This window comes from Syngnathoides biaculeatus, chromosome 4 (genome assembly GCF_019802595.1).
Source record: "Syngnathoides biaculeatus isolate LvHL_M chromosome 4, ASM1980259v1, whole genome shotgun sequence".
NCBI classification, from domain to species: Eukaryota; Metazoa; Chordata; class Actinopteri; order Syngnathiformes; family Syngnathidae; genus Syngnathoides; species Syngnathoides biaculeatus.
The window spans coordinates 21,911,966-21,937,196 of record NC_084643.1 but is presented as its reverse complement, the minus strand read 5'-3'; the positions used below and the strand labels follow the sequence as shown (position 1 = coordinate 21,937,196).

The following is a 25,231-nucleotide window of genomic DNA, read 5'->3' as shown; positions in this document are numbered from 1 at the left end:
TACTGTGTCCTTAAATTGCACATCCCCTACAAAGATCTGGTCTATCCTGATGTTGTACAGTCTGAGTGGGGGGCTTACTGCCAGCCTTCTCCCACACACCAAGCTCTTTAACGCAAACACATGCATTATTAGTGGTTCTCGTGGTTGTTTTTAATGATACATATGCACAGTTTGAATAAGTAATGGGAATCAGAGTTGTCTTGGTCAAAAGATTGGAATATAGTGGAAGATTTTCTATCCAACAGTCAGATTTGGGATTCTAGTCGACCTCTTGATTTGTTCAAAAGTAAAAACTTATTTTCCTCTTGGAAAAGAAGAATGGAAATAAGGGGCTCCAGGTTCAAACCAATCTGTTCCAGTGTTGGTAAACTCATTGTAGTTCACAGGCAACATGCAGCCTAATTTGATATCAAATTATGATGCCACTAAAATTCTGCTATATTTATTATTATGCATATTTTTAATATAGCATAAATTGAAATATTGACTGGTTCAGAGGATTTACCTCACAGTTCTGAGGACCTGGGTTCAAATCTCAGCCCAGTCTGTATGGAATTTGCATCTTCTTCCCGTTCCTGCGTGGGTTTTCTCCAGGCACTCTGGTTTCCTCCCACATCCCAAAAACATGCAACAGTAATTGGACACTCGAAACTGCCCCTAGGTGTGAATGATAGTTTGTTCGTTTCTATGTACACTGCAATTGGCTGGTAACCAGTTCTGGGTGTACCTCACCTCCTGCCCGAAGACAGCTGGGTTAGGCTCCACCACCCCTTCAACCTTTGTGAGGATAAGCGGCTCAGAAAATGACTGGATATTTGCAAAGCAACCTCTTGATAAAATATTGCTCATGTTTGCCATCCACATGGGTGCATAATTACTGATCGTAGTGATAGTATTTTCAGGCACAAAAGTATATAGTACTGCACTCTAAAATTAAAACGTGATGAAGACCAAGCAATTGTTAATATTCTGTTTTCTATATACTAATCAAAATTATCCTTAGTCCCCACCACCATAAAAATCTTGTGTATTTTTTCCACTTTCAAATACTTCCTGCTTGCCGGCTTGTACCCTGGTGGGCCAGTTTTGGCCCACAGGCCGTATTTTTGACACGACTGGTTTAGGTAATATTTTATGTAACATTGTAGCATTAACAAAAATATAAAACAAAGGTACATGAGCCATTGTTAATTAAGAAATTAAATCAATGAGACATTCTAAAAACTGATAAAGATATAAAAAGGATTATCTCAGAGCCAGATGAGAAGCTCAGCAAATAAACTAGCTTTGCCTTTTTCCTGAACTCCCACAACTGTTAACTTTCATACAATGAGAGTTTTGTTTTATTGGTACACTAGAGACAGTTTCATCCCTACTCAACTTTGCGCGCACACATGAAGATTTTTGGTCATAAATATTCAACACATTTAATATTTAAGACTCTCCTTGACCTGTTTCAGTCCCCAATTATCAGGACAAATTCACGCTTAACACACTTGAGCTCACATGATAAATTCATAGAGTAATCTCCAATCCATCCATCAAATTTTCTCTCCTGCTTACCTTCACTGGGGTCACGGGCGTGCTCAAGCCTATCCCAGTTATCTTGAGGTGAGCGGCGGGTACGCCCTGAACTGGTGGCCAGCCAAGCACTGGGCACATAGAAACAACCATTCACACATTCACACCTTCAGGCAATTTAGAGCAGTGGTCTCAAACTCAATTTACCTTGGTTGCACTGGAGGCAGAGTCTGGGTCGCACATGCACGGGCACGGTTTACATGAAAAATTTGGAAAAAAAATCCAATCTTCTCAAAGATCTTTTTACCCTAATCAAGGACAGAGGTTTAAACAAGTTATTTGGAAAATTACTAATAAAAACTCAATGGCAACGCTGCTGTAACTTTCACTCAAAGAAAAATGTTACTCAGCTAACCCGGTCAATGTCACGTCCTTGAGGGCCATATACCTCACTGTGATTGGTAGGTTCATCAGCTCCACACACAACATTGTAAAACGCGAGGCCCGCATTAACATTCAACTTTCTCATTTGGGGGCCACAAAATATTTTGAGGCTGCAAATGGCCCGCGGGCCACCAGTTGTAGGCCTCTGATTTCGAGTCTTCAATCAATTTACCACACGTGTTTGTGGGATCTGGGAAGAAACCGGACTAACTGGAATAAACCCATGCAGGCACTCGGAGAACATGGAATCCACCACACAGTCCTCAGAACCGCAACCGCAGTCCTCAGCACTGTGAGGCAGATGTGCTTATCAGTCGTCCGCCATGATACCTAGTTGAAGTATGAAATTCTGATTTATTATCCAGAAGTGTACAAATCCACCTACAAATAACCCACCAGACTGAATACTATCACCATACACTCGGACATTTCTGCACAATTCATTAAGTCTTCCACCATTTGATGATATCCTACAGAAGATTAAATGAATACATACATTTAGAAAATCTGACAACAATACCTTTGTGTTGGTTTAATCGTTTATTGTAAATCTGTTGTCAATGTGTTGCTTTTTATTTATTTAATTCTTTCATTACATTAGTAGTGTTACACTTTCTGTGATGACTCGTATTGCTTTGCTTCTCCCTATATAATTTCCTCTGTGATATTATTGGATGAGATGTGAATAATGGACACAGGAACACCCACAATTGGAGACGCACTACTGACAGCAACACCATTGTCCTCACCGAGTGCTGTGCTGAGGCTCAATTATAATCTCATTTAGTGTCCTTTCCATGCACTTTAAGGCAATGCAGATTATAATCATTCTTGCTGCATAATGTTTGCTGCTTCTCTTCCTGTGCTGTGTACTGAATCTTTCACAATATGCGCACAAGGAATCATTTTGCATAGATTGTATTTTTTTCCTTTATGTGTATAACATTTTGAAAGACTGGCGCTGTGGAATTAATTAAAATGTATGCGTACATTTGGTGTGTCTAAAATCCATTTGTCAGGATGTTTATATTTCAGTGCTTGGAATAATGCACTGCATAAATAAGAAAAATCAAAGAGATACACAAAAATGTTTGTAAAGGACAAACAGGAAGTTTAGAAGATTCATCTCTAGGTTTTTTTTTTATTATTATTACACTCATTCAAATGTAACAAGAACCATTATTACTTTGGTTGTTTCTTTTTTTCACCCATGTCCTAAAACTCTTTGGCAAATCAACTATACTTTCATGTGAATTGAAGTAACTCCTGGAGGAACTTTTGTTAATCTTTTCCCTTGTCTACAGTCAAAGAACAGTTGATAGACGTGATACTTTTGTCCTACAATACATATCACCCTTTATGCCTGTTTTTATTTGGTTCTTCCTTGTATGCCAATGGACCATCATTTCTGCATTGCTTTGAAAGAGGCATGGTTTGGAAAGACAGCAAAAGCAAATTTCACTGGACAGTAGTTGGTTATATGAGATGCATGTACAGATACAATGTGAAGTAGTTTAGCATACATGAAAATCACTGTACATGACTAGTTGTACAGTCTATGAATGAGGAGAACAACTAATAAATGATCAAGTTAATTATTTCGGCAACTTTGTATAGTTTTTCTTTAATTGAAGTATTTGTTACAAAAGATATTCATTAAAGTGCACTTTACCTGAGATACATCTTACAATAGTGTCTACTGCTTCGAGTCATTCACTACACAGGAGACGCCCTACCCCTTCACAATCATGTGCCCTTCCTCGCTTGCACACATCGTGAGCTGCTCTAGTCCCGCAACCAAACTTGTTTTTCTCCCCTTGGCCTACCTCTTCAAACACGTCATGTTTTTGCCTGATTAGTGTGTGAGGTAACTGGCGCTTGCCCTTCCTCAGCATTACCCTTCATCTGAAGATATCCTGCCCGTCATCACCAGCCATGCCAACGGCCCGAGGGATGGCCTGCCCTGTCCCACAAGTCAAGATAGAGATGGAGTCTGATGAAGACTCAGATATGGACCAACACCGGCCTCGAGACATGAGTAGCGAGACTACATTATGAATTTTGGATGCTTTAAGAGCAGAGCCACAACTTGCCCAAGGACAGTAGGGGGCGTCCTGGACAGCTTCACAAATCTCTCTTTCAAACAAGTGGGTTCTGATAATTCAACTTGTACTGACATATTAATAAATACAAGTTTCCGTGTGTTGTTCTACTTCCTTTGATGTATAATGGTGTACTATTACTACAATATAGTCATTGTTCGGTACTGTCATGTCAGCCGCATGTGCATACAGCGTTATGACGACAGGCCAACTTGCCCCTCAACTTAACTCGTATATATTTACATAACATTGTAAAGTTACCAATTTATTTTCAGTAGTTTTACTGTATTATATGGTGTATAATGGTGTGTTTTCAAAAGCTGTGGTGCATCTCAAATCACTCAGAAGTAGCTCTCCTTTGTCCATGCTCTCCCAACCCCCCAGAGTGGAACATTCTTACATTGGGAAATTTACCCGGAACAAAAAGAAACAACCAAATGTCTTGATGTTCTTATTGTTTTGTTGAGCAAGTTATGCAGTTCAGGTTTTTGGTTTCAGTAAAACTGGATGAGAAATGGACAACTATGAACAAGTGTGTCATAATATCCACCTGTCCAGCTTAAAGATTTCTAACATTAAAAATGACTGTACTCTAACATGTACTTTTTTTTTATCTTTAAATATGCCAAAGGTTTTATGGGACAGTCCAACTTTACTATCACGAAAACTAACTATATCAATACAATGGCCTAGAATTGTGGTTCGCAAGGTGCGGTAGTGGTACCTCTAGGCTCTCTATAGCAGTACAAAGTGATTCACTCATTTAAATTTTGTACCAGTGTGTAGTTGGAAATATTTAGGGTTAAAGGTCGAATACAGTTGAGTTGTACAGTATTTAACCTTTTTATTTTCAAACATTTATTTAGGTCCAATTTTTATTTAACTTATACTCCCCTCCAAAGGTTTTGGAATGGCTCGGTCAATTCCTTTGTTTTTGTTGTACACTGAAGACACTTGGGTTTCCACTCAAAATATGACTATGGGACAAAAGTTCTGAATTTAGATAGGGATGTGTGAAACAACTCGGCACAGAACACTTTTTGTTTGAAGTCACATACTTTTCAAGTGAGAAAAAGTATTGGAACATGTGCTTGACAGGTGTTTCTAGTTGCTCAGGTGTTGTCTTTTAGATTGATTACTTAATCGTGAGATAGTGCTTATTGGATTTGGGTTTCACCACTGAAAACAGAATTTCGTGTTCAGAAAACATGAAGACCAGAGAGCTGTCTATGGGAGAAAACCTGACAAAAGAGAAAATCAATCAGAGCTATTGCACAAACATCACTTGGCAATACAACAATTTGGAATGTCCTGAAAAAGAACAGCGCAAGACAAACAGGTCAGACAAGAGTACCAAGAAGTGAAAGAGGCTGCAGGAAAAGCATTTCAAATGAAGAATGCTGTCTAGTTCATGGGTCACAGTCTTGATTCAGTTATTGCAAGTAAATTTGATGCCACCAAATATTGACTGTCATTCACTTTGGTAATTTCATGATTCCTGATCAAACACCTTTGCTCACTTGAAATGCGGGTGGATTACAACAAAGGGTGATTTGTTCTGCGTTCTATAACAGATCTAGATGTAAACACCATGAAAAAAATCATAACTTTTGTCTGATATTCATCTTGTGATCTGAAACCAAAATGTCTTAAGTAAACAATAAAAACAGAGGAATTAACCTTGCCAATCTATTACTTTTGGCGGCAAATGTATGTGCAATACATTTGATTACATCAGTTTTTGTTTCTATATTTTTGTGCAGTGTTGATGTTGAACCTGTCCATAATATTCCAGTGCCTTCCTACAATATCCATTTATTTTCTATACCTCTCATCCTCATGAGGGTTGCAGTCATGCTGGAGCCTCTCCCAACTATCTTTGAGCAAGTAGATATTAATAAACAGATGTAAAAATAATTTTGCACTCATATTGACACTTGCGGGCAATTTAGTCTTCAATCAACCTACCGCGCACATTTTGGGGATGTTGGAGGAAACCGGAGTAACAAGAGAAAACCCACACTGACACGGGAAGAACATGGAAACTCTTCAAAGGCCGGGCTGGGACTTGATTTATGTTAGTTAGAACTACCGGAGAAATTTTCTGAAGCATCACAGTCACTAGTGTGTGTAATTGTAGTGACAAGCAGATGCAAATTGATTGCTCTTCCTGTAGGAGGCAACATAATAGTGTTTTGATTACATTCTTAACATGACAATTAATATTATCAAAAGGATGTCAAAACATAAAATGAGTGGAATAAATACATTGAATCAAATCAAGAAAAAAAAAAAACCAATTGAATAATTCAAACCACACATTTTATCAGTTTAGATTTTAAATATAAATTATAGCAATCAATCTCGTTCACACACCGTTCATGGTCAGGAGCCAGAGTCTTATCATCTGACATAAAAAGGGTAAAAAGAGGCTTGGATCCGAAAATAAGCAGATTGGCGCCAACGTTACACAACAAATTATATTTAGCTGTTGTATAGTGACACTAGATTGAAATGGTGAATCGAATTTACTACTCATTTGGATCAATCCGAGTGGATGAAAGCGGTACCTATTTTAGGATGAAATACCTCATGTCAACAAAGGGATGGACACACTGCCAATCACATGTGCTTCTTCAGCATACATCAGGTGAGTGCACAGAAGTCAGCGAGCAGCGCAGTAGAGGCTCTGGTGAATCCGTCAGCAAAGCCTTTGCCTTCCACCAGTACAGGCTTCCTATTGCACATGGGGCAAAGTCTGTTGCGCTCCTGGGAGGATCTCATCCAAATGATGAGGTTCCATCGCTGACCGGAAGATATAGGCAGGGCCCCATGCATGTGCTGGCCCCGGTGAAGAATGCCCTGGCACGCTCTGTGTTCAATCTCTGAACATTCAGTGTCACTCAGAGCTACCTGCAACATAACAATCATTCATTCACCTTCTGTTCCGTTCTGCTTATCCTCACATGGGTTGTGGTTTGCTGGAACCTATCATAGTTATCTTCGGGAAAAAGGCGGGGTAGACCCTGAACTGGTCGCCAGCCAATCACAGGGTACATAGAAACAAACAACCAGTCGCATTCACATTCACAGCTACGGTAAATTTAGACTCTTCAATTAATGCATGTTTTCGGAATGTGGGAGGAAACCACAGTGTCTGGAGAAAACCTACACAGGCACAAGGAAAACATACAAACTCCACACAGCTCAGGCTGGGATTTGAACTGGCGTCCTCCAAAGTGCTCAACAGTCTTTTTCTGCAGAATCATCCATATAAAAAGTGGCATAAAACTGTACCGCTCATATTTATTACCAATCATAATAATAAATTAAAAGCACTCCTAGAGGAGGGACTCACTGTAAACATGATTACCTGTCTCATATCACCAAAGTAAAGGTTGCCCTCTGTGAAATCCCTCCCCAGGGAGACATTGAGTGTGACCTCTGCATTATCGTAGTGGTAGCTGAGGTCCAGGTCTTCATTTATGTCGTATTTGACAACAAATGCTTTGTGACTGTCCAGACAGTGTCCTCCACAATCAGGGTAGAGCAAGGAGGTGAGTGGATGTAGGTAATGCTCACGAAGAGGTGTAACAAAGCACTCATCAAAGCCAAGTTCATTGAGGAGGATCTAAGAAGAAAACAAGACATGCCTTTGCAGAATTGAAGATTCAAGTCAGACATTTAAGACTTAATTAGAGCTTTGACTCAAAAAGGGGCATATTACTTGTTTTTTGGACACAAATAGTTGGGTCTCTGGAGAAAAACTGAATACAGTGTTCCCTCGTTATTCGAGGGTATTACGCCCCTTCCACCGCCCGCGAATAATGGATGTAGTATTAATATACCTATGTATGATGTGTACCATATTTTAGCAACCGTAAGATGCACTTGATGGCCCTCAGAAGGCAGAGAAGAATAATTGCTTTATACATCTGTAAGCAGAAGAATCTTACATTGCTCCACACAATGCCTGTGTAGGCAGGTCATTGACGATGTTGCCCACGCTCACAGTGTCAGATCGAAACTAAAATTACCACACCACAGCAAACAGACTACCATAACTAACAAATAATATATTTTTTAGAATGACCAATGATGAAATGAATGACCAAGTCGCAAAGATCTACCCACTCCAAAAATGCAAAACATATTTATTTAAAAGTATATTGAGGATTCTTTGTGTAAATGTATGTTTGTGTACCTTGCATAACTGCATGAGCCAATATTACACAACATAATTAACTTTAAACATTTTTTGTAACAATCTGGGTTCACGTTGATAACCACAAAAACCATACAAATGAAAATGCACACTTGGGCTGTCTCACTAATGTCAGTGGATTCGTCCAACTGCAGTGAGAAACACAATCTGAGATGTCCTTCCACACATAAGCTTTGGCCATGTAACTGTACTCCTTTACAGCTAAAGAGATTTTATTGAATATAATATTTCCGCCTTATTTTCAAAAGATCGGAACGAGTCAGCTATGTCTCTTTTATGCGTAATGTGACAAACACGGAAACGATGGCGGCGGCTTTCGCTGTTGAACTAAATTGTGTGAAAAGTGACTGCTGTGCGGCCAGTTGGGATTTTAGTTTGTTCACTTTTCTCATTCTCATTTTGCTTTTCGGCGGAATGTCGGTTACGTATTTTCCATGAACAGTTCGAAAATGCCGCTCCACATTTCACTGCAATGGCAGATGAGGCAAACACACTTGACTGTTAAAAAGTTGTCCGCCTCCCATTCCATATGAAAGTGATAGGCTTGTAATCTTCTTTACTGCAGCATCCATACTCATGTTTGTTCAGATTTCTTAAGCGAGAGCTTAAAATAGGGGGAACTCACTGACGGTCTGTTTTCCTGTACTGTCGTTGTTTGCACATGTGCAGTGAGCTAAAGTTAAAAAAAAATATGGCTGTCTTTTCTTTTTTTTTTTTTTTTTATTGGCACGCCGTTGCGATCGACCGAAACTGCCTCGCGATTGATCAACGCATTGAGCACCCCTGGAGTAGTATATACCAAATTGTAAAGTGCCATGTCTAATATGGCGCCTTGTCTATTTAGAACAGAATTGAAGACCTCTACAATCATGAAAATGCGGTAAATTAAATATTTAAAAAAAAAAACTTGCAAGAGAATAGTCTGAATATGCGGGGCTGTGAACGGTGGGCGAGGGCACACTGTGTTTCCCATCTGCTTATTTCAGGGAAATGTAACCAGGAATGTCCAATAACATGACACTCACAAGGTTTGTTGCTCATCACTATTAAAAAAAAAAAAAGTCACTCGTGGGGAGGAAAAATTCCTAAACTGGAAACCCTGAGTAGCCACTGGGTTCCTTGAATGCCCTAAAGCTCTGACCTCGGTTATCACATTTGTTTCAGAACAATGCCCAAAACCCAAATGATTTTAACCACTTTTTATGTCAAAAGGGTGCAGGTATATGTGGTCTGCAATTCTTACTTTATGTATTTTGACAGAACAATGTCATTCACCATTAAGGTTTGTGAAACTGAAGCTGGCTATGTGAAATGAGGTGATTGCCTGGAATACCACAGAAACCACATTTGAACAGGACCCCAGATCCCCAAAAAAGTTAATTAATCACCCCATATTTGTTCATTGTGTTGGGTCGACCTTTAGGTGCTGTAGAACACTCAAAGTTGTCCAGCTCGTCCATCAGTTCCTGACAGAAGGTCTTGTTGAACACTGGGAAGCGATAAACCCTGGGTGCTTTAGCAGATTAATAAAGCGATGGTAAATTGTGTGTTCCAGTGTCATGCCAACAAATAAACAACTACATTGGAACTTCGATAAAACGGACTAACACAGGCAAAGTGTTTGTTCCAGCCAATTGTCCAGTACGTTGATGGACTTGTGTACACCCATATTATACTAGAGTAAAAAATTTGTTTTTTAGTTTTACATTGCCTTTTTTCATGGCCTAAAATGCTGAATGCATTCATCCATCCATCCATTTTCAGAGACGCTTATTCTCACGAAGGTCACGAGAATGCTGGACCCTATCCGAGCTGTCGTCGGGCAGGAGGCAGGGTAAACCCTGGACTGGTTGGTTGGTTTACAACGTACCAATATGTTAGGCAAACACACAAAAGACGTATCAAAAGTGTCGACCTGGTGACATACGATAAACTGTACTATAGTTGCATTACTTTGATATGAAAATGTTTGTTTAGCTCACCTGTTTCTTCTTCCAATAAGTGAGAAAGATTTTTGAGTGTGACGTTGCGACGTTGACAATTCTCGACTATGTGCTTGAACTCGGCCGCAAGAAACGACTCCTGACAAGAGACATGCAAATGTCTCAGAGAAATGTTTATGAGACATAATGGTGACACCTACAACAACGAAATAATTTACCTGCAGATGGTAGACATGAGGATGAAGAGGTCGATATGTGCTTTTTATGATAGCAGTTCTGTCAACAGACATCCTTGCAAGATGTATTCGCCTGTCCACTTCCTGGGAAATCTAAGCCAAGAAGTAACAATTGACATCCAAAACCTCTTTTGTGGTTTGCACAAGTACAGCGTTTATCCCTTGCAAAATTCCGCATTTTGTCACTTAACAACCACAAAAAACATTATAATTATTAAATTATTATTTAAAAATTATCAGGATTTCATGTCACAGACCACACATGTAAAACTCAAGGGCATATCTGGCCTGCCATTTCATTTTATGCGGCCCACTAAGGCATGCATCCACTTCATGTCTATTCCTAAAATTTGGACAAAATTCATCACTTTTAATAATGTTGAGATACAGAAAGACTTTTTGTTACCAACCGCTCTTTTAAAAATAAATTCAACAAACTACTGATGCATCCATTTGTTGTGTTTTTTCTTCTTCTTTTCTTTTTGGCTTGTCCTGTTGGGGGTCACCACAGCGCGTCACCTTTTTCCATGTACACCTATCTCCTGCATCCTCCTCTCTACCCCCAATTGCCCTCATTTCTTCCCTCACAACATCCATCAATCTTTTTGGTCTTCCTCTCACTCTTTTGCCAGGCAACTCCAGCCTGATCACTTCTACCAATATACCCACTCTCTTTCCTCTGGACGTGTCCAAACCATCGAAGGTTTATCTTCATTCCTCTCCTTTCCAGTGCATGCCTCAATCTTTCTAATTGTTCCTCCACCTGATCCCTGCTTTCACCACAGATCACAATGTCATCTGCAAATATCATGGTCCACAGGGATTAAAGTCTAATCTCATTTAGTAGCCAATCCATCACCACTGCAAACAGGAAGGGGCTCAGGACTAATCCCTGATGCAGTCCCACCTTAACCTTAAATTCCTCAGTCACACCTAGTGGACAACTCACCACTCTTCTACTGCCCTCATACGTATCCCTCTATTATCCTAGCATACTTTTCTGCCAATTCAACTTCCGCATAAAGTACCACAGTTCATCTCAGGGTACTCTCTGAAAGGTTCTCTCTTGATCCACAAAGAGGCAATATAGCGGCTTCTAACCTTATCTGTACTTTCCCATCAACATTCTCAACGCAAATATGGCATCTGTGGTACTCTTTCTAGGCATGAAACCATACTCTCACTCGTTAATACTCACTTTAGCCCTGAGTCTTGCCTTCATTACTTTTTCCCATAACTTGTGTGGTTCATCAACTTCATTCCTCTATCATTCCAATACATCTGCATACCACCCTTGTTCTTAAAAATGAGCAGCAGGAAACCTTTCCTCCATTTTACAGTCATCTTCACTCACATGAATTAGGTAGAAAAAGATGGTCAAAAACTCCACAGCCACCTCTCCTAAATGCTTCCAAATCTTCAAAGGAATGTCATCAGGACCAACTGCCTTTCCATTTTTTTCATCGTATTTAATGTCTTTTTGATGTCCACCTTACTAAACATTGCCACTTCCTGGTTCAACACACTTACCTCATCTACTTTCCCCTCTCATTTTCCTCATTCATCAACTGCTCAAAGTATTCTTTCCACCTGTCCAGCACACTACTGGCAGTCAACGCATTTCCATCTTTATCCTTAATTACCCTAACTTGCTACACATCCTTCCCTTCTGGGTCCTTCTGTCTGACCAACCTGTATATATCCCTTTCCACCTCTATCTTTGCCCTACGTCACTTCACAATGTATTCTATTTACCTCTCCTCGGTCCTATCAATGCCCTACTTTTTCGGAGCTAACCGCTTTCCTTGTACGAGTTCCTCTACTGTGAGATTCCACCACCAAGTCTCACTCTCACCTTTCCTACCAGAAGATACACCAAATACTCTCTTACCTGTCTCTCTGATGACCTTGATTGTATTGGTCCAGTCTTCTGGAAGCTCTTCCTGTCCACCCAGAGCCTGTCTCACCTCTTCCCAAAAATCCGCACATTCCCTTTTTCAGCTTCCACCATATGGTTCTCTGCTTTGCCTTAGTCTTTTTAAGTTCCCTGCCCATAACCATAGCCATCTTACACACCTCCATCATTTACTGTCCATCCACACTCTCCCTTACTACTACCTTATAATCAGAAACCTTTAGATTACATCGTCTACACAAAATCTAATCCACCTCTGTCCTTCTACCTCTCCTCTTGTAGGTCACCATATGTTCCTACCCTTTCTGGGGAAAAAGGTGTTCAGTACATCCGTTTATATCCTTTATGCAAAGTCCACAACTAGCTATCCATCCAAGTTTGTTTTGTGAATGCCATACTTACCCATCACTTCTTTATCGCTGGTTTCTTATGCCAACATGTCTAACAATCTGCACCAATCATTTCTCTCTCTCTCTCTCTCTCTCTCTCTCTGTCACACACACACACACACACACACACACACACACACACACACACACACACACACGTTCAGAACTACTTCGCCCAGCTCCTTCCAGAATTTCTACTTCACGTCTAGATCAGATCCTACCTGTGGGGCATAGGCGCTAATCACATTATACATAACACCTTCAATTTCAAGTTTCAGCCTCATCTCTTGATCTTTTCACCTCAAGGACATTTTTAGTTAATTTTCCTTTAAAATAACCACAACTACATTTCTCTTCCCATCTACATAATGGTAAAAAATTGTAAATCCTGACCCTAAACCTCAAGTCTTACTGTCTTTCCACCTGGTTTCCTGGACACACAATATATTACTCTTTCTCGTAATAATCAAGTCAACCAACTCCTGAGATTTTTCTGTCATACACCGAACATTCAAAGTGCCCCCACATTCAGCTCTAGGCTCAGTGCTTTCCTCTTCTCTTTCTGTCAAAGAACCCGCTTCCCACCTTTCCTTCGTCTTTGGCCCACAGTAGCTGAATTTCCATAAGTGCACTGCAGGTTAACAGTGCCAGGAGCATGTGAAGATGCTGGATGAAGCTAATAAGAAAGTGTCAGTAGCCACAGTCAACCTTGTCTGCATGGAATGGGATGACAGCCCACTCACCGAGAATGAAGCCATTACCCGAAAGAAACAAACAAAAAAAAAACAGATTACGTTTGGCCATAATGACCAACATCATGCTGGGTGGCTGTTTTGCTACAGCAGGACCTGGAGCTCTTCATAAAATAGATGATACATGAAGAAAGTACACTACATGTTGATATTAAGACAACATCTTAAAGACATCAGCCAGTAAGCTAAAAGCTAGGTGCAAATGGATTTTCCAAATGGACAATGGCCCTAAGTGTACTGCCAAAATGGTTAAAAAGGGGCTTGAGGATAAAGTACATCTTAGAGTGGCCATCACAAAGCCCAGATCTGAATCGAAAATGTGTGGGAAGATATGAAAAGGTGTGTGCGAGCAAGGCAATCGACAAACCTGACTCAGTTCCACTAGTTCCGTCAGGAGTAACGGGCCAGGATTCCAGCAGAGTACTGTCAGACACTTGTGGAAAACATTGACCAAAGTCATGCAGGTCGAAGGAAATGCTAATCCATTCTAAGGAAATATATGTAAACTTCCATCCTCAAAGTAAATGTAAAATTCTCTAAATTTTCTCATAATAGTGGCATTTAACAAAATTAAATAGTTATGGTGATCGCACTGACCTGAAAAAGTGAGACAAAAAAAAATAATGTGTGTATTTTCACAGTACGTGTAAAGTTTTAAAGGCTTCAACTGCATATGCCCCTTTCACAGCATTAATGGTGCATTCACAGATGTGTAAGCTACCCGTGCCATCACAGATGCTAGCTTTTTAACTTTGAGTCCATAACAGTCTGGTTGGTTCTTTTCTTCTTTTGCCGGGAAGACACGACGTCCACAATGTCCATAAACAATTTGAAATGTGGGCTCGTCACGACAACAGAAGTTTTTCACTTTACATCACTCCATTTTAGAGGAGCTCAAGGCCAGAGAAGCCGCCGGGGTTTTGGGGTGTTGTTGAAAAATGGCTTTTGCTTTGCAGAGTAGAGTTGCACTTACATATGTAGTGCTGAACCGTATTTCATGACAATGTTTTTCAGAAGTGTTCCTGAGCTCATGGGGTGACATCCTTTTCACGTTGATGTCGGTTTTTGATGCAGTATTTTTGTTCACTCACTGAGTTTTAAACTTGTCCACAAACTTTTATTCATGAGCTGTTTGTATACGATTACTTCGGCCTCATAGTTGTGTTTGCTCACCACTGTTACCCAAAAATCCAAAGTAGCAGAAATATCACGTCTCAACGTACTTGCCTTGCTAAGGAGATCCCCAAACTGTTGTTCCGTAACGCAGCCGAGCCTCTTCAATAGCTAAAATATATAGGTGACAGAAATACCTGGGGTTCAAAAGTGCAATCAAATCAAGCATTCCTGAAGTGAACTCACTGCTACATAGTCTCGTCTGAACTGCTCCTCTGTCACAAATCGAACGTGAAGCTTGTAGTCCTCAAGGAAAATGTTGTCTGTCGTGAAGCAGCTGCAGTTATAAAACTGCTGCTTGTCTTTCCCCTCATTTGTCATTGGGGTCTGGTCACTAGAAAAGAGCTGATTACAACTTGAAAAATATCAAGACACAAGACCGACACACTTCCTTATTTGAAAATTATCATGACAAGCACTTCCGGTTCACAAGCAAACTCGTGTGAAATGTGATAATAACCATGACGGAATTCAAAGATGAAAATTAAAGTTTCGTTCTTAATAAAATTTCCATGTCATTACAGAAGTATATAAATACTTGCAAATAAAATTACTGCATTTATTTAAAAACGAACGGCACGTTGGGCTTCAGCTCGAAAGCTTTGGCCTCACAGTTCTGAGGTCCCGGGTTCCATCCCGGACCCGCCTGTGTGGAGTTTTCATGTTCTCCCGTGCTTGCGTTGGTTTTCTCCGGGCACTCCGGTTTCCTACCACATCCCAAAAACATGCAACATTATTTGGACACTCTAAATTGTCCGTAGATGTGATTGTGAGTGCGGTTGCGCCAATGGCTGGGAACCAGTTCAAGGTGTACCCCGCCTCCTGCCCGATGATAGCTGCGATAGCTTCCAGCACTCCCCGGGACCCTTCTGAGGATAAGCGGCTAAGAATATGGATGGATAATTAATAACGTGTCGGTTGTCAAATAATTTACGTGAGCAACTCTGATGTGAAAATCACCAAGTCACGAAAACAACTATATTGTGACATTACCACTAAGAAATAAATATAGGTATTTTCTCTTTAAGTTCCGGGTGGTATCCAGACCGACTCAAGTACATTTGTAATACTGTCCAACGTTTGTTTCTTTTCACTGATGAAAATAAAAACGGAAATGTCCAACCACATTTACTACCCATTGATTTTAAACTGAAATCAAATAAAACTCACCATTGAACCATGACACAGCTGTGTAAACAATTATTTTAAAGACACAATAAACTCCGTCGCAACTTATGAGCAAAAAATAACGTCTATCAAATCAACCTTTACAAAATAAGGTTCTATTACACATGACTGTTTTGACACAAATGTGGCAGACGTGCATGTCATAATTTTTTCCCAGCGTTTACCGCTGAGCAATGACAGCTCCATGCGCGTTATCAAAACACATTTTGTGGAAGAAACAGTTGGTGGCGATAACGATCCTTTGTGTTGCTTTTCATCATTAGAATGAAAAAGAAGAAGACGACGCTACTCTCGTCGCATGCTTCAACATTAGCTTTAAGATGCTGCTAGGTGTATTCTGACGTTTCTTTTTGTGACGTTATTAAACTGGTTATTGAACAAAAAATGTTGAGCGTGGACCATTTACAAGTAGCAGAAGAGGAAGTCGTCGACTCTAGCTCGAATAAACTTGGTGACATTTACACTTTTGTGGCCAAGGGGTGCTTCCCGCAGACGACGAATCCCTTAAGGAAGAAGAACCTAAAAAGATACGCGCAGAAATTCATCATCGACGGTAAGGCTTGCTTTAAAACATTATACACTATCGATTTGACGAAATGTACGTCTAGATTCCCCCTTGTCAAGCGCGTCAAGATCGACGAACTTCCGTTTCCTATACATGCTAATTTGAAATCATCACGGTGTGTACTGTACTTTGTAACACATTTTTTTCGGAACTTTTTATACTTTTTTTTAAATGACCACTTTCGTTCAGTGACCATCATGGAGAAAACATTCCAACTCAAAAAGTTCATTATTTATTTATTTATTGACAGAAAAGAGCTTGCTAAACTTAAACATTGGTTCCAAGTTCACAGTGACGTTTAACCAGGCGACACCCCAGAAAACAAGAAAACAAATACATTTGCTGTGATACTCTTATTACTGAAAGAGCATGAACTTTTTCTTTCACATTTTTTTACATTTATGTAATTTGAAATAGTTTATAAGAACCTTTCCTGCCTGCACCCACTAAATTACAATTTGTCTCTATGTTGTAAGATGGAAAGCTCTATTATGTAGGGCCAAAGAAAGAAGAAAAGAGAGAGGTGGTCATTGAGGCTGAGAGGAAGAGGCAGATTTTTCTCGACTGCCACTTCAATGACATCGGACATCATTTAGGTCAGAAGAAGACTGTCCATAGAATTCAAAGCAAGTACTACTGGCTGGGCATCATCAAGGATGTGGTGGACTGGGTACTGTTATTATGTGCTTATAAATACTGTGTATATATATTAGCATAAATGGACTGTAGAAAAATGCTGATGCTTAACCTGTCTGATTTGATTTTTCAGATTAAAGTATGTGAAACATGTCAGCATGCAGAGAGGAATAAAAATATGGCGAGGACAGTCCGGCCTATCAAAGTTGATGCTCCATGGGATATAGTTGGAATTGACATTATAGGTTTATGCTCAATTTTCTTGTTTAAAATATATATATATATATATATTTTTTTTTTTTTTCCCCCTTTCTTTTTTCTGTCATGGGTTCCAACTTTGAGACACTCTTTGCGTTTCTTTTTTGTGTTCCACAGGGCCTTTCCCAGAAACCCAGCAATGCAACACACATGCTGCAGTTCTCATTGATTACTTTAGTAAATGGCCCGAGGCATTTCCAGTCCAAAAGACGGATGCTGTCTCTGTCGCGAGATGTATTTCCAAATGCATGTCCAGGTAAAAGTCACTTGAAATGACATGAGCTTTTGTCAACAAGAGTAAAGTTCAGCTCTCTAGTTGTTAGTGGATATGTCAATTTTTAAGTTCAGAAGACAAAATTTTAAACATTTTGTTTAACCCGAGAACCTCTTTACAAACCACATCTGCCGTTTTGAAGTGATCAGATATACAGCAGTTAAATTGATAAATACAATCCAGGATCCGTCTTCTGCTTTTTGGATCGACAGGAGTTCCTTCTGGTATTCAGCCAGATCCGACACTGTGACATAACAGTTTGGCGTTATGTGGTATTGTTACATGCTGTTGCTCTTGTGTTTTCGATTTCACGATGTTTTGCTGTGTAGCATTTTTTTGTTCAGGCAGTGGCGAGTTTCTTTCGCTTTCCTAGTGAAAAAAGAATAGCAGATAGCAAATCTGTGCTGATCACTTTGAAACGCCATGTTTTGAAAAAGACTGACCAGAAAGTCATCGTGACCTTGAGTGCAAGCAAGAGAACGAAATCTTTCAGCTGCCATGCTGTGGCAGTACAGACAAGGTGAGGATTTCCTCGTCTATACTTAAAGGAAGACTCTCCCCAAAATTCATATGTACAATAAACCCTTCAATGTGAAGTAATATTATTACATATATTTTGGACATTAATTGAAAATAAAGAACATTTTTTAAATCCAAGCAAAATCTGGATGTATGCCAGCTTTCGCAGCCAAACGCGGAAGAAACATACTTGATGGCGCCCAAGATGTCGCCGGTGCTTAGCATTACAAACCATTTGTACTAGCTAAGCCAAGATGCCAACTTGTTCTGCACCAAAACTGTGAAAACGTACCCAAATTTGTCTTTCTTTAATCTCCCGTGGGGTCAACCTGACAGGATAAAGCTCTGTGGCTGTCGCAGTTGAGGCAGATTCATCAGCGGGGAAATTTGCACGCATTTAATCTTTGCTGGTTATTAGCCGCTAAGTTATAGCCTCTCGTGGTGGTACTGTATAAGCAACAACATATTTTATGGGGCTGCACAGTGGTGCAGCTGTTCAATCCCGGACTTCTCTGTGTGGAGTTTGCATGTTTTCCCTGTGTCGGCGTGTGTGTAACCTGCCTCCAGCCCGTTGACAGCTGGGATAGGCTCCAGGACACCTTCGACCATCGTGCGGCTAAGAAAATGGATGGATGGATATATACCTGTAACACTTCCCGGTTACTATTCACTGCTGTTGTTATGTTCTGAGAGAAGGACTACGTAGTCGGACGCCGACAGAGCTTTCTATTATTGCTGCTTTCGGAGAAGTTGTTTGAGTTTGGTGACTATACGTCGAGTTAGCTAGTTAGCTCATGTTACACGCTACTAAACTGTCTTTGTACTTCTATTTTATAGTTTTGTGTGTCTGATTAAATTGTCTTAAACGCAATACAGGTACTCATTTAGAACCAACAAAGCTGTCGTCCTTTGCACTTGCGCAATCCATTTTTCACGACGAACCGGGTATTTTGCAAAAGTGTGGAAGAGTGAATCCATCTTCCCGAGTGTTTGAGCAAAATCCAGCAATACGATGAGCCAGCATTTTGACTAACACGATGAAAAAAACCCAAGTAATTTTTCACCGTTACAATAGGTAAAAACCAATATAAACACTCGACCCGGCTACTGCAAAAAACGTTACTTCCTGGTTCTTCTCCAACACAAATGCCTCGAGAGGATTTTCATATGGCAGGAGATGCAAAAATCCATATACGACAACATCATTGACGTGTGGTGAAAAAACAGATGGGTCCATTCTGGCTATCTTTTTTTTTTTTTTTTTTTTAAATCAAAAACATCCTGAAAATCATGCTTTACGTGTCAGTAGCCCTTTAAATATATTCAGAGATGTTTTCCTAAATGCTGTGCATTATACTTGTTTAAAGATAATTGCTCAAAACGTGCAAGACTAAGAACTGCGTTGTGCTTGCTTATCTTGTCATGTTCGCTGGTGGCTAGCAGCTTTCATGGTAAACTTAATCAACATATTTGATTCACGTTTGAGAGGGTTGTGGTTTCAGCGGATTCGTAAGACATGCTCATAGCGTCATTACCGTGATTTTGTTGCTTCATTTTACATACACGTGGACAAGTTGTTTGTATGCCTCTGTTAAACAAAGAAAAAGCCATTGTTGTGACGGAAAAAATTACGTAGCGTATAGAGTTCCTACGCCTGTAAGGAAAGTAAGGAATTTGATTTAATCCATTTCCAGGTATGGAAAATGGAAATGCTTGTCATTGAAAAATACAGATTTTTTTTTTATCTCTATTTTTCCATGACTGTTACAGGAACTCTAAAACAAAAAGTAATGAAAAGCAAAAAAATAAATGGATTGATCCATTTATTGGAACTGATTCAAGCTGAAACAAGCCATGTGGAGGCAGTACTCTTCAAACCTGAGATAACTGGAGCAGTTTGCTCATGAAGTCTGGGTCAAAATACCTGGTGAAAGATGCAGACTTCCCATTGAAAGTTAGAAAAATCCATTGATTATAGTGATTGCCTCAAAACGTTGTGTTAAAATATTAAGGGTGTCATAATTTTTGTCTAGGCCTGTTTCATGAGTTTTGTTTTTAAAATAATTCTGTTGAGCCACAATTCAAAAGCAATGCTAATTTTCATTATTTAATTTCCATTACATTTTCATTTGTTATTTTTGTCTGATTTAATTGCTGTCACCACTGGGTTTTTCATTAACAGAGGAGCCGAAACAATTTTATCCATGTGTGTTGTATGTGATTTTTATTTGTTTTAAATTAACAACCTTCTTCTTTGTGGTATGTCAAACTTATAAGACATTTTTATTTTAACTTTAGAGGCACTTTAAGGTCCTTAAAATCTTAACATCAAATCAAGGTAAAACCTGACTTGTAATGTATATTTTTTTAAATATTTAGAAATGTATGGCTTAAAAGTATGCTTTTATCCTGTTTTCAGGTTTGGTGCTCCTAAAACAGTTGTGTGCACACAGAGCGCAGAATTCTGTGATGAGGTGAGATGTAAGTTCAAAACGAATCAAGCAAGCTCATCGGTCAAAGGATGACAAAGTTTGGAACTTTTGTTGGTCAGTGTGTTGTGGATTCTTTTTGGCAGGTAACAAATCTGCTGAGCAACAGATGGGGCATCGTGCAGAAAGTCTCTCCTCTGGCCCAACCTCAGCTTAACCCGTTACACGACTGCACCAGTCCGTTGCTGAAAGAGGCCATTAGAGAGATGGTGAAGGAAAAGCAGGCAGACTGGGACGACTTCCTGGACCCTCTGCTGTTTCTCTTTAGAACATCCATAAACCCCACAACTAAGTTCACTCCTTATTCGCTCATGTTTAATCGGAAAGCTAATAATCTTAACCAGGTAAGATTTGGCACAAGCTACAAACCCAATTTCCAATAAGGTTGGGACGTTGTATTAAACTTAAGTTAAAACAAAATACAATGACATGCTTAACTTGTTCAACCTATACTTAATACACTACAAAGACAAGATATTTAATGTTCAAACTGATAAACTTTGTTTTTAGCAAATAGGCTGCAACACATTCAAAAAAATATGGGACACGTAGCAAAAAAGACTGCGAAAGGGGGGTCCCATGATTAGGTAAGAAAAGGAGCTTCCCTGAGTTTAGTAATTCACAAGCAATGATGGGGCGAAGTTCAACTCTTAGTGACAACATAGTCGAACATTGTATGGACAGTGTTTCTCAATTTACAGTGTCAAACCACCTTCTCCATGTGTGACAACAGAATTGCTCCATCGTTAAAAGAATGAGGGTACAAGACTGGCCTGGTTGCAGTCCAGACGTGTCTCTCGTGGAAAATGTGTGCCGCATTATGAAGTGTAAAACATGACAACGGAGACCCTGGACTGTTGACTATCTGAAGATGTACGTCAAGCAAGAATGGGAAAGAATTCCACCTACATCGCTTCAACAATTAGTGTCTAGTTTCCAAGCCTTTATTGAATGTTGTTTAAAGAAAAGGTGATATAACGCTTTGGTAAACATGACCCGTCCCAGCTGTTTTGGTACATGTTGCAGCCATAAAAATCCAAGTTGATGAATATTTGCAAAAAAAGTTAATCAGTTTAAACATTAAATAGCTTGTATTTGTAGTGTATTTAACTAAATATAAGTTTAACATGATTTCTAAATCATTGTTTTTATTGTTTTAATCTAACACAACATCCCAATTTCAACGGAATTGGATTTTAGCAAGGCAGTTGGTTTTCTGTTCTCTGAATTCTCTTTGCTTTCACATAGGCTACATTTGGGCCACTAGGATATGATGACGAGCAGGATCTCTATTCTGTCAAAGAGAAGGCTTCTACATACATGACCATAATGCAGGAACAGCAGGACACTGTTAAGCAACTGGTAATTGATTATCTTATCTTAAGTGAAATGGGGTCATTATTAGCTTGAAGGTTCTTTTTTTTTAATCAATTGAGTGAATTATATATTGTGTGTGTGTGTGTGTTCTTTTTTTGTGCCGTCTCGTACAGTGGTCATTTTTTATCCCTGAGCTCGTTACACATACATATGCAAGGTGGACGACATTATGTTTCTAACTCCATTTATTGAAGACGCGAGCGACAGCATATTAAGTCCAGACTGACTACTTAGCTAACTGGCATACCCCACATCATGGGACTCGGGACTGCGTCACAAAGGCGCAGTATTGTGCCCTTGATCTTTTACTCTATGTGACATAAATCACAAAGGAGGAGCAGTGGGATCGGGCACTTGTCCGCTCAAGACATTTCGTAAATGGTTAGTTCATTCTTATTTTTTTATAGTATATAAATAGTAGTATATAAAATTTGAGTCTTGATGGTATTTCGTGAGCTATTTGCCCGAGGCAGCACAATTGGTGACGTCACGTGAAAACAACCCATATTGAGGGAGTTCGTGATTAAAGGGCTCCTGTCATGAAATAGATGATTTTTAGTATGTTATTAATGAAAAAACATCAGCCAATATGGGCCCATGCCTTTTTTTCACCACAGAACATGATTTTGACGGATACAGCTTTTTGTAACTCTCGCCATGAAAATCCTCTCAAGGGATTTGTTTTCGAGAACAAGCAGGAAGTGACGTACAGTACAGAGGCGCCCCCTCGTGGACTTGTTTGTTTCCATTAGTTTTACCTCCGGGAAGGTAGCTCGTTTTTTCTTCGTGTTAGCCAAAATGCCGGCTCATTGCATTGCTGGACATTGCTTGAACACTCGGGAGAATGGATTTAGCCTTCATAAGTTTGCAAGAGACCCGGTTGGTTGTGAAAAATGGATTGCATGGGTGTAGAGGACGAGAGCTTCGTGGGTTCCAAATAACACGTAGGCAGTAATGCGCCCCGGCTCGTCGGTGTTCAACAAGTACTGCGGCGGCTTTGAACATACCCCTAAAAGCAGCACGGCTCCGCTCCATTATATGCCGCCACGGCCAGAAAATCAGCCACACCGGCTGAGGCGCCGCGTTCAGCGGTCACTGCTTCTGCGAAGGCAGGGCGTCAGGCTTTGGGGACGGCGGCGGCTCTGAAGAACTCAGCCGAGAATGCGTCACTCAGCCGCGTGCGCACGTAAAGCGACCCGGCTCGACTGTGTTGCTCAGTACTGCGCCGTCTGTGAATACCCCCCTAAAGCAGGAATCGGCTCTGTCATAAGCCACACGGGCCGACTCATCTCAGCGGCGGAAGTGGATCGGACGGGGATGAGGTTTGGCCATGATCGCATATCATCTCAATATGGCTCGAAACAATCGTGTAGTATTGCCCCGAGGGCTCAAAACAATAGTGTAATTTTGCCCCTGTAACTTCACTCAGTTGTGTGGTGTTCTCCTTTTCAAAAAGAGCTTCCGTGTCAGGATGGGCGCGTTTGTCTCCCATAGTTAGGGTGAACCGCGTGTTTTCTTTTGCGAATGTCTGGGTGACGTCACGGACGGAGGACGCAGCCAATTTGGCGACCACTTGGATATCGTAGAATGAGACTTCTGCAACTTTGCGCATGGATGATGCGCTCTCTGCTCACATTTATTTTTTTCGTATAGATATTCTGGTGAATAATGTTATACGTTTTTTTCATTACAATATCTATTTTAGAATGTTTATAGGGATGACACTTGGGCTTTGTTTAGCGTGTTTTAGTGTGTTAAAATCTAAAATAATGAGCGGCGAAACTGTGGTTTGTTTTTTTTTTCAATCTCGTTTATCTGCTCTGCAAGCTTTATCAGAGCGACGGTCATGCTAGCTTGATTAGCTTGAGGCGGAATGTAAATACTGACTAGGATAAAAGATGTGAACTCACCTGGCGAATAAAACAGCTTACAGTTCAAAAACAGCAACTCTAAAAGCGGGCTGCAGTGTGTGCTGAGCTCTGTAACGTCCGTCCATCATTCCTCGTTGATATAAAAGCTTTTTCCACTGCCTTTCGTTTTCCGTGTAAGCATACAGGTAGGTGCCCATAATATGGAATATTATTTTTTTAATATCGAGGCTAACTCCATTTATTCCATTTTTTTTTCCAAAAAGTAAAGCCTGTATATTAATTCACCACAAGCAAAGCAAAATGTTTAAATTAATCTAGTGAATTCATTTTAAATTACAATGAAGAGTTGAATAGATTTAGAAAAAAACTATATGTATACACTGTATCTGGATGAATTCAATTACGCTGTTCATTTTCCTTTACCTGTTTTCTCTCTGAATGTGGGTCTTCTTTTCAGGTGATAGCCAACATGAAAGCAGCCTACAAACAGGAGAAGAGTGTAAAAAGAAAGGCACACAGTAACCCCTCAGTGACTTTAAAAACATCTGAGCCTCCGTTTTGTGTTGGAGATCCACATTCCTCGAAAAAACTGAAAGAAGAGGGTTTATATTTGTCGTTCCCTGTGGAGACTGTGCTGGCCACAGAGCAAACCAGCTCTCAAGTTATAAAAACTGAATTAACTTATCACTTCACTGAATCTGATGTCCATTGAGGATTCAGGACTCTCTTCAATGTTCATCTCAGAAGGAGACCACATTTCAGCAAGGGGTACCTAGATGGTGTTAAAATGACGTTTAACACTAACGTTGTATAACTGGCTCTAATGATCATGATTAATTGTGCTTCTTTGCCTGGAAACCAGATGAAATACAATATTTCTTCAGAAAGTATTAAATTATTTCAGTTCACTTTTGCCTTTGGTAGTATTTTGTTGTGAAGTTAGTTAATTGTGAGAACATTGGCACTTATTACATTGTATACTGTATACAGAGTTCTGCGCTTTAAAAACTATGCTTGCAGACCCCCCAAAAAGGATTAGTTGTCACTTTAGACTTTTTCTGATGAAATATCTCATTTTCAGACACATTTTGATGTGGCCACCTACATTCAGGACAATATTTTGGCGATGATTGGTGACAGTTTTGAGGCCTTACGCGACATGCATGAGGTGTGAAAGAATGTCGCACTTGACCAGCTATGTTTACATCATTTTAATCAATGAAGGAAGGTGGATGACATTATGTTTCTCAGTGCATTTATTGAAAACGTGACCAACAACACATCAAGCCCAGACTGACTACTAGGCTAACTGGCATACACACATCATGGGACTCAGGACTGTGTCACAAAAGCA

The 25,231-nt window shown here is 40.0% G+C and overlaps 3 protein-coding genes across 13 annotated transcripts in view; 2 read left to right on the top strand and 1 right to left on the bottom strand.

Annotated features, from left to right (window-relative positions):
* The window catches only part of slc4a5a (solute carrier family 4 member 5a), a 34,886-nt gene extending 30,840 nt beyond the window's left edge, over positions 1-4,046 (top strand). For both annotated transcript variants that reach the window (XM_061818564.1, XM_061818563.1), the window contains exon 24: positions 3,858-4,046. In XM_061818564.1, the coding sequence (XP_061674548.1) occupies positions 3,858-4,023 (166 nt within the window). In that variant the 3' untranslated portion in view covers positions 4,024-4,046. The remainder of the gene's footprint in view (positions 1-3,857) is intronic.
* A 2,374-nt stretch (positions 4,047-6,420) lies between these two features.
* ogfod2 (2-oxoglutarate and iron-dependent oxygenase domain containing 2) lies at positions 6,421-23,318 on the bottom strand. 7 transcript variants are annotated; one of them, XM_061818572.1, is made up of 8 exons: positions 15,313-15,350; positions 14,887-15,034; positions 14,755-14,811; positions 10,454-10,564; positions 10,275-10,374; positions 9,681-9,781; positions 7,441-7,698; positions 6,421-6,980 (listed from the first exon to the last, which is right to left on the bottom strand). In XM_061818572.1, exons 1-8 carry the CDS (start codon positions 15,333-15,335, stop codon positions 6,714-6,716), a joined length of 1,065 nt encoding a protein of 354 aa, XP_061674556.1. In that variant the 5' UTR covers positions 15,336-15,350; the 3' UTR covers positions 6,421-6,713. The 7 variants fall into 7 exon arrangements, with proteins under 7 accessions (XP_061674556.1, XP_061674554.1, XP_061674555.1 ...); XM_061818570.1 differs by having other exon boundaries at positions 6,429-6,980; positions 9,681-9,805; XM_061818571.1 differs by lacking the exon at positions 15,313-15,350 and adding an exon at positions 15,871-16,048 and having other exon boundaries at positions 6,430-6,980; positions 9,681-9,805.
* zgc:113436 (uncharacterized protein LOC503528 homolog) lies at positions 16,129-24,785 on the top strand. 4 transcript variants are annotated; one of them, XM_061818567.1, is made up of 9 exons: positions 16,129-16,441; positions 16,930-17,123; positions 17,223-17,334; positions 17,465-17,603; positions 17,995-18,141; positions 20,560-20,614; positions 20,716-20,973; positions 21,878-21,991; positions 24,335-24,785. In XM_061818567.1, exons 1-9 carry the CDS (start codon positions 16,273-16,275, stop codon positions 24,587-24,589), a joined length of 1,443 nt encoding a protein of 480 aa, XP_061674551.1. In that variant the 5' UTR covers positions 16,129-16,272; the 3' UTR covers positions 24,590-24,785. The 4 variants fall into 4 exon arrangements, with proteins under 4 accessions (XP_061674551.1, XP_061674550.1, XP_061674553.1 ...); XM_061818566.1 differs by having other exon boundaries at positions 20,692-20,973; XM_061818569.1 differs by lacking the exon at positions 17,995-18,141.
* The last annotated feature ends 446 nt before the right edge of the window (positions 24,786-25,231 follow it).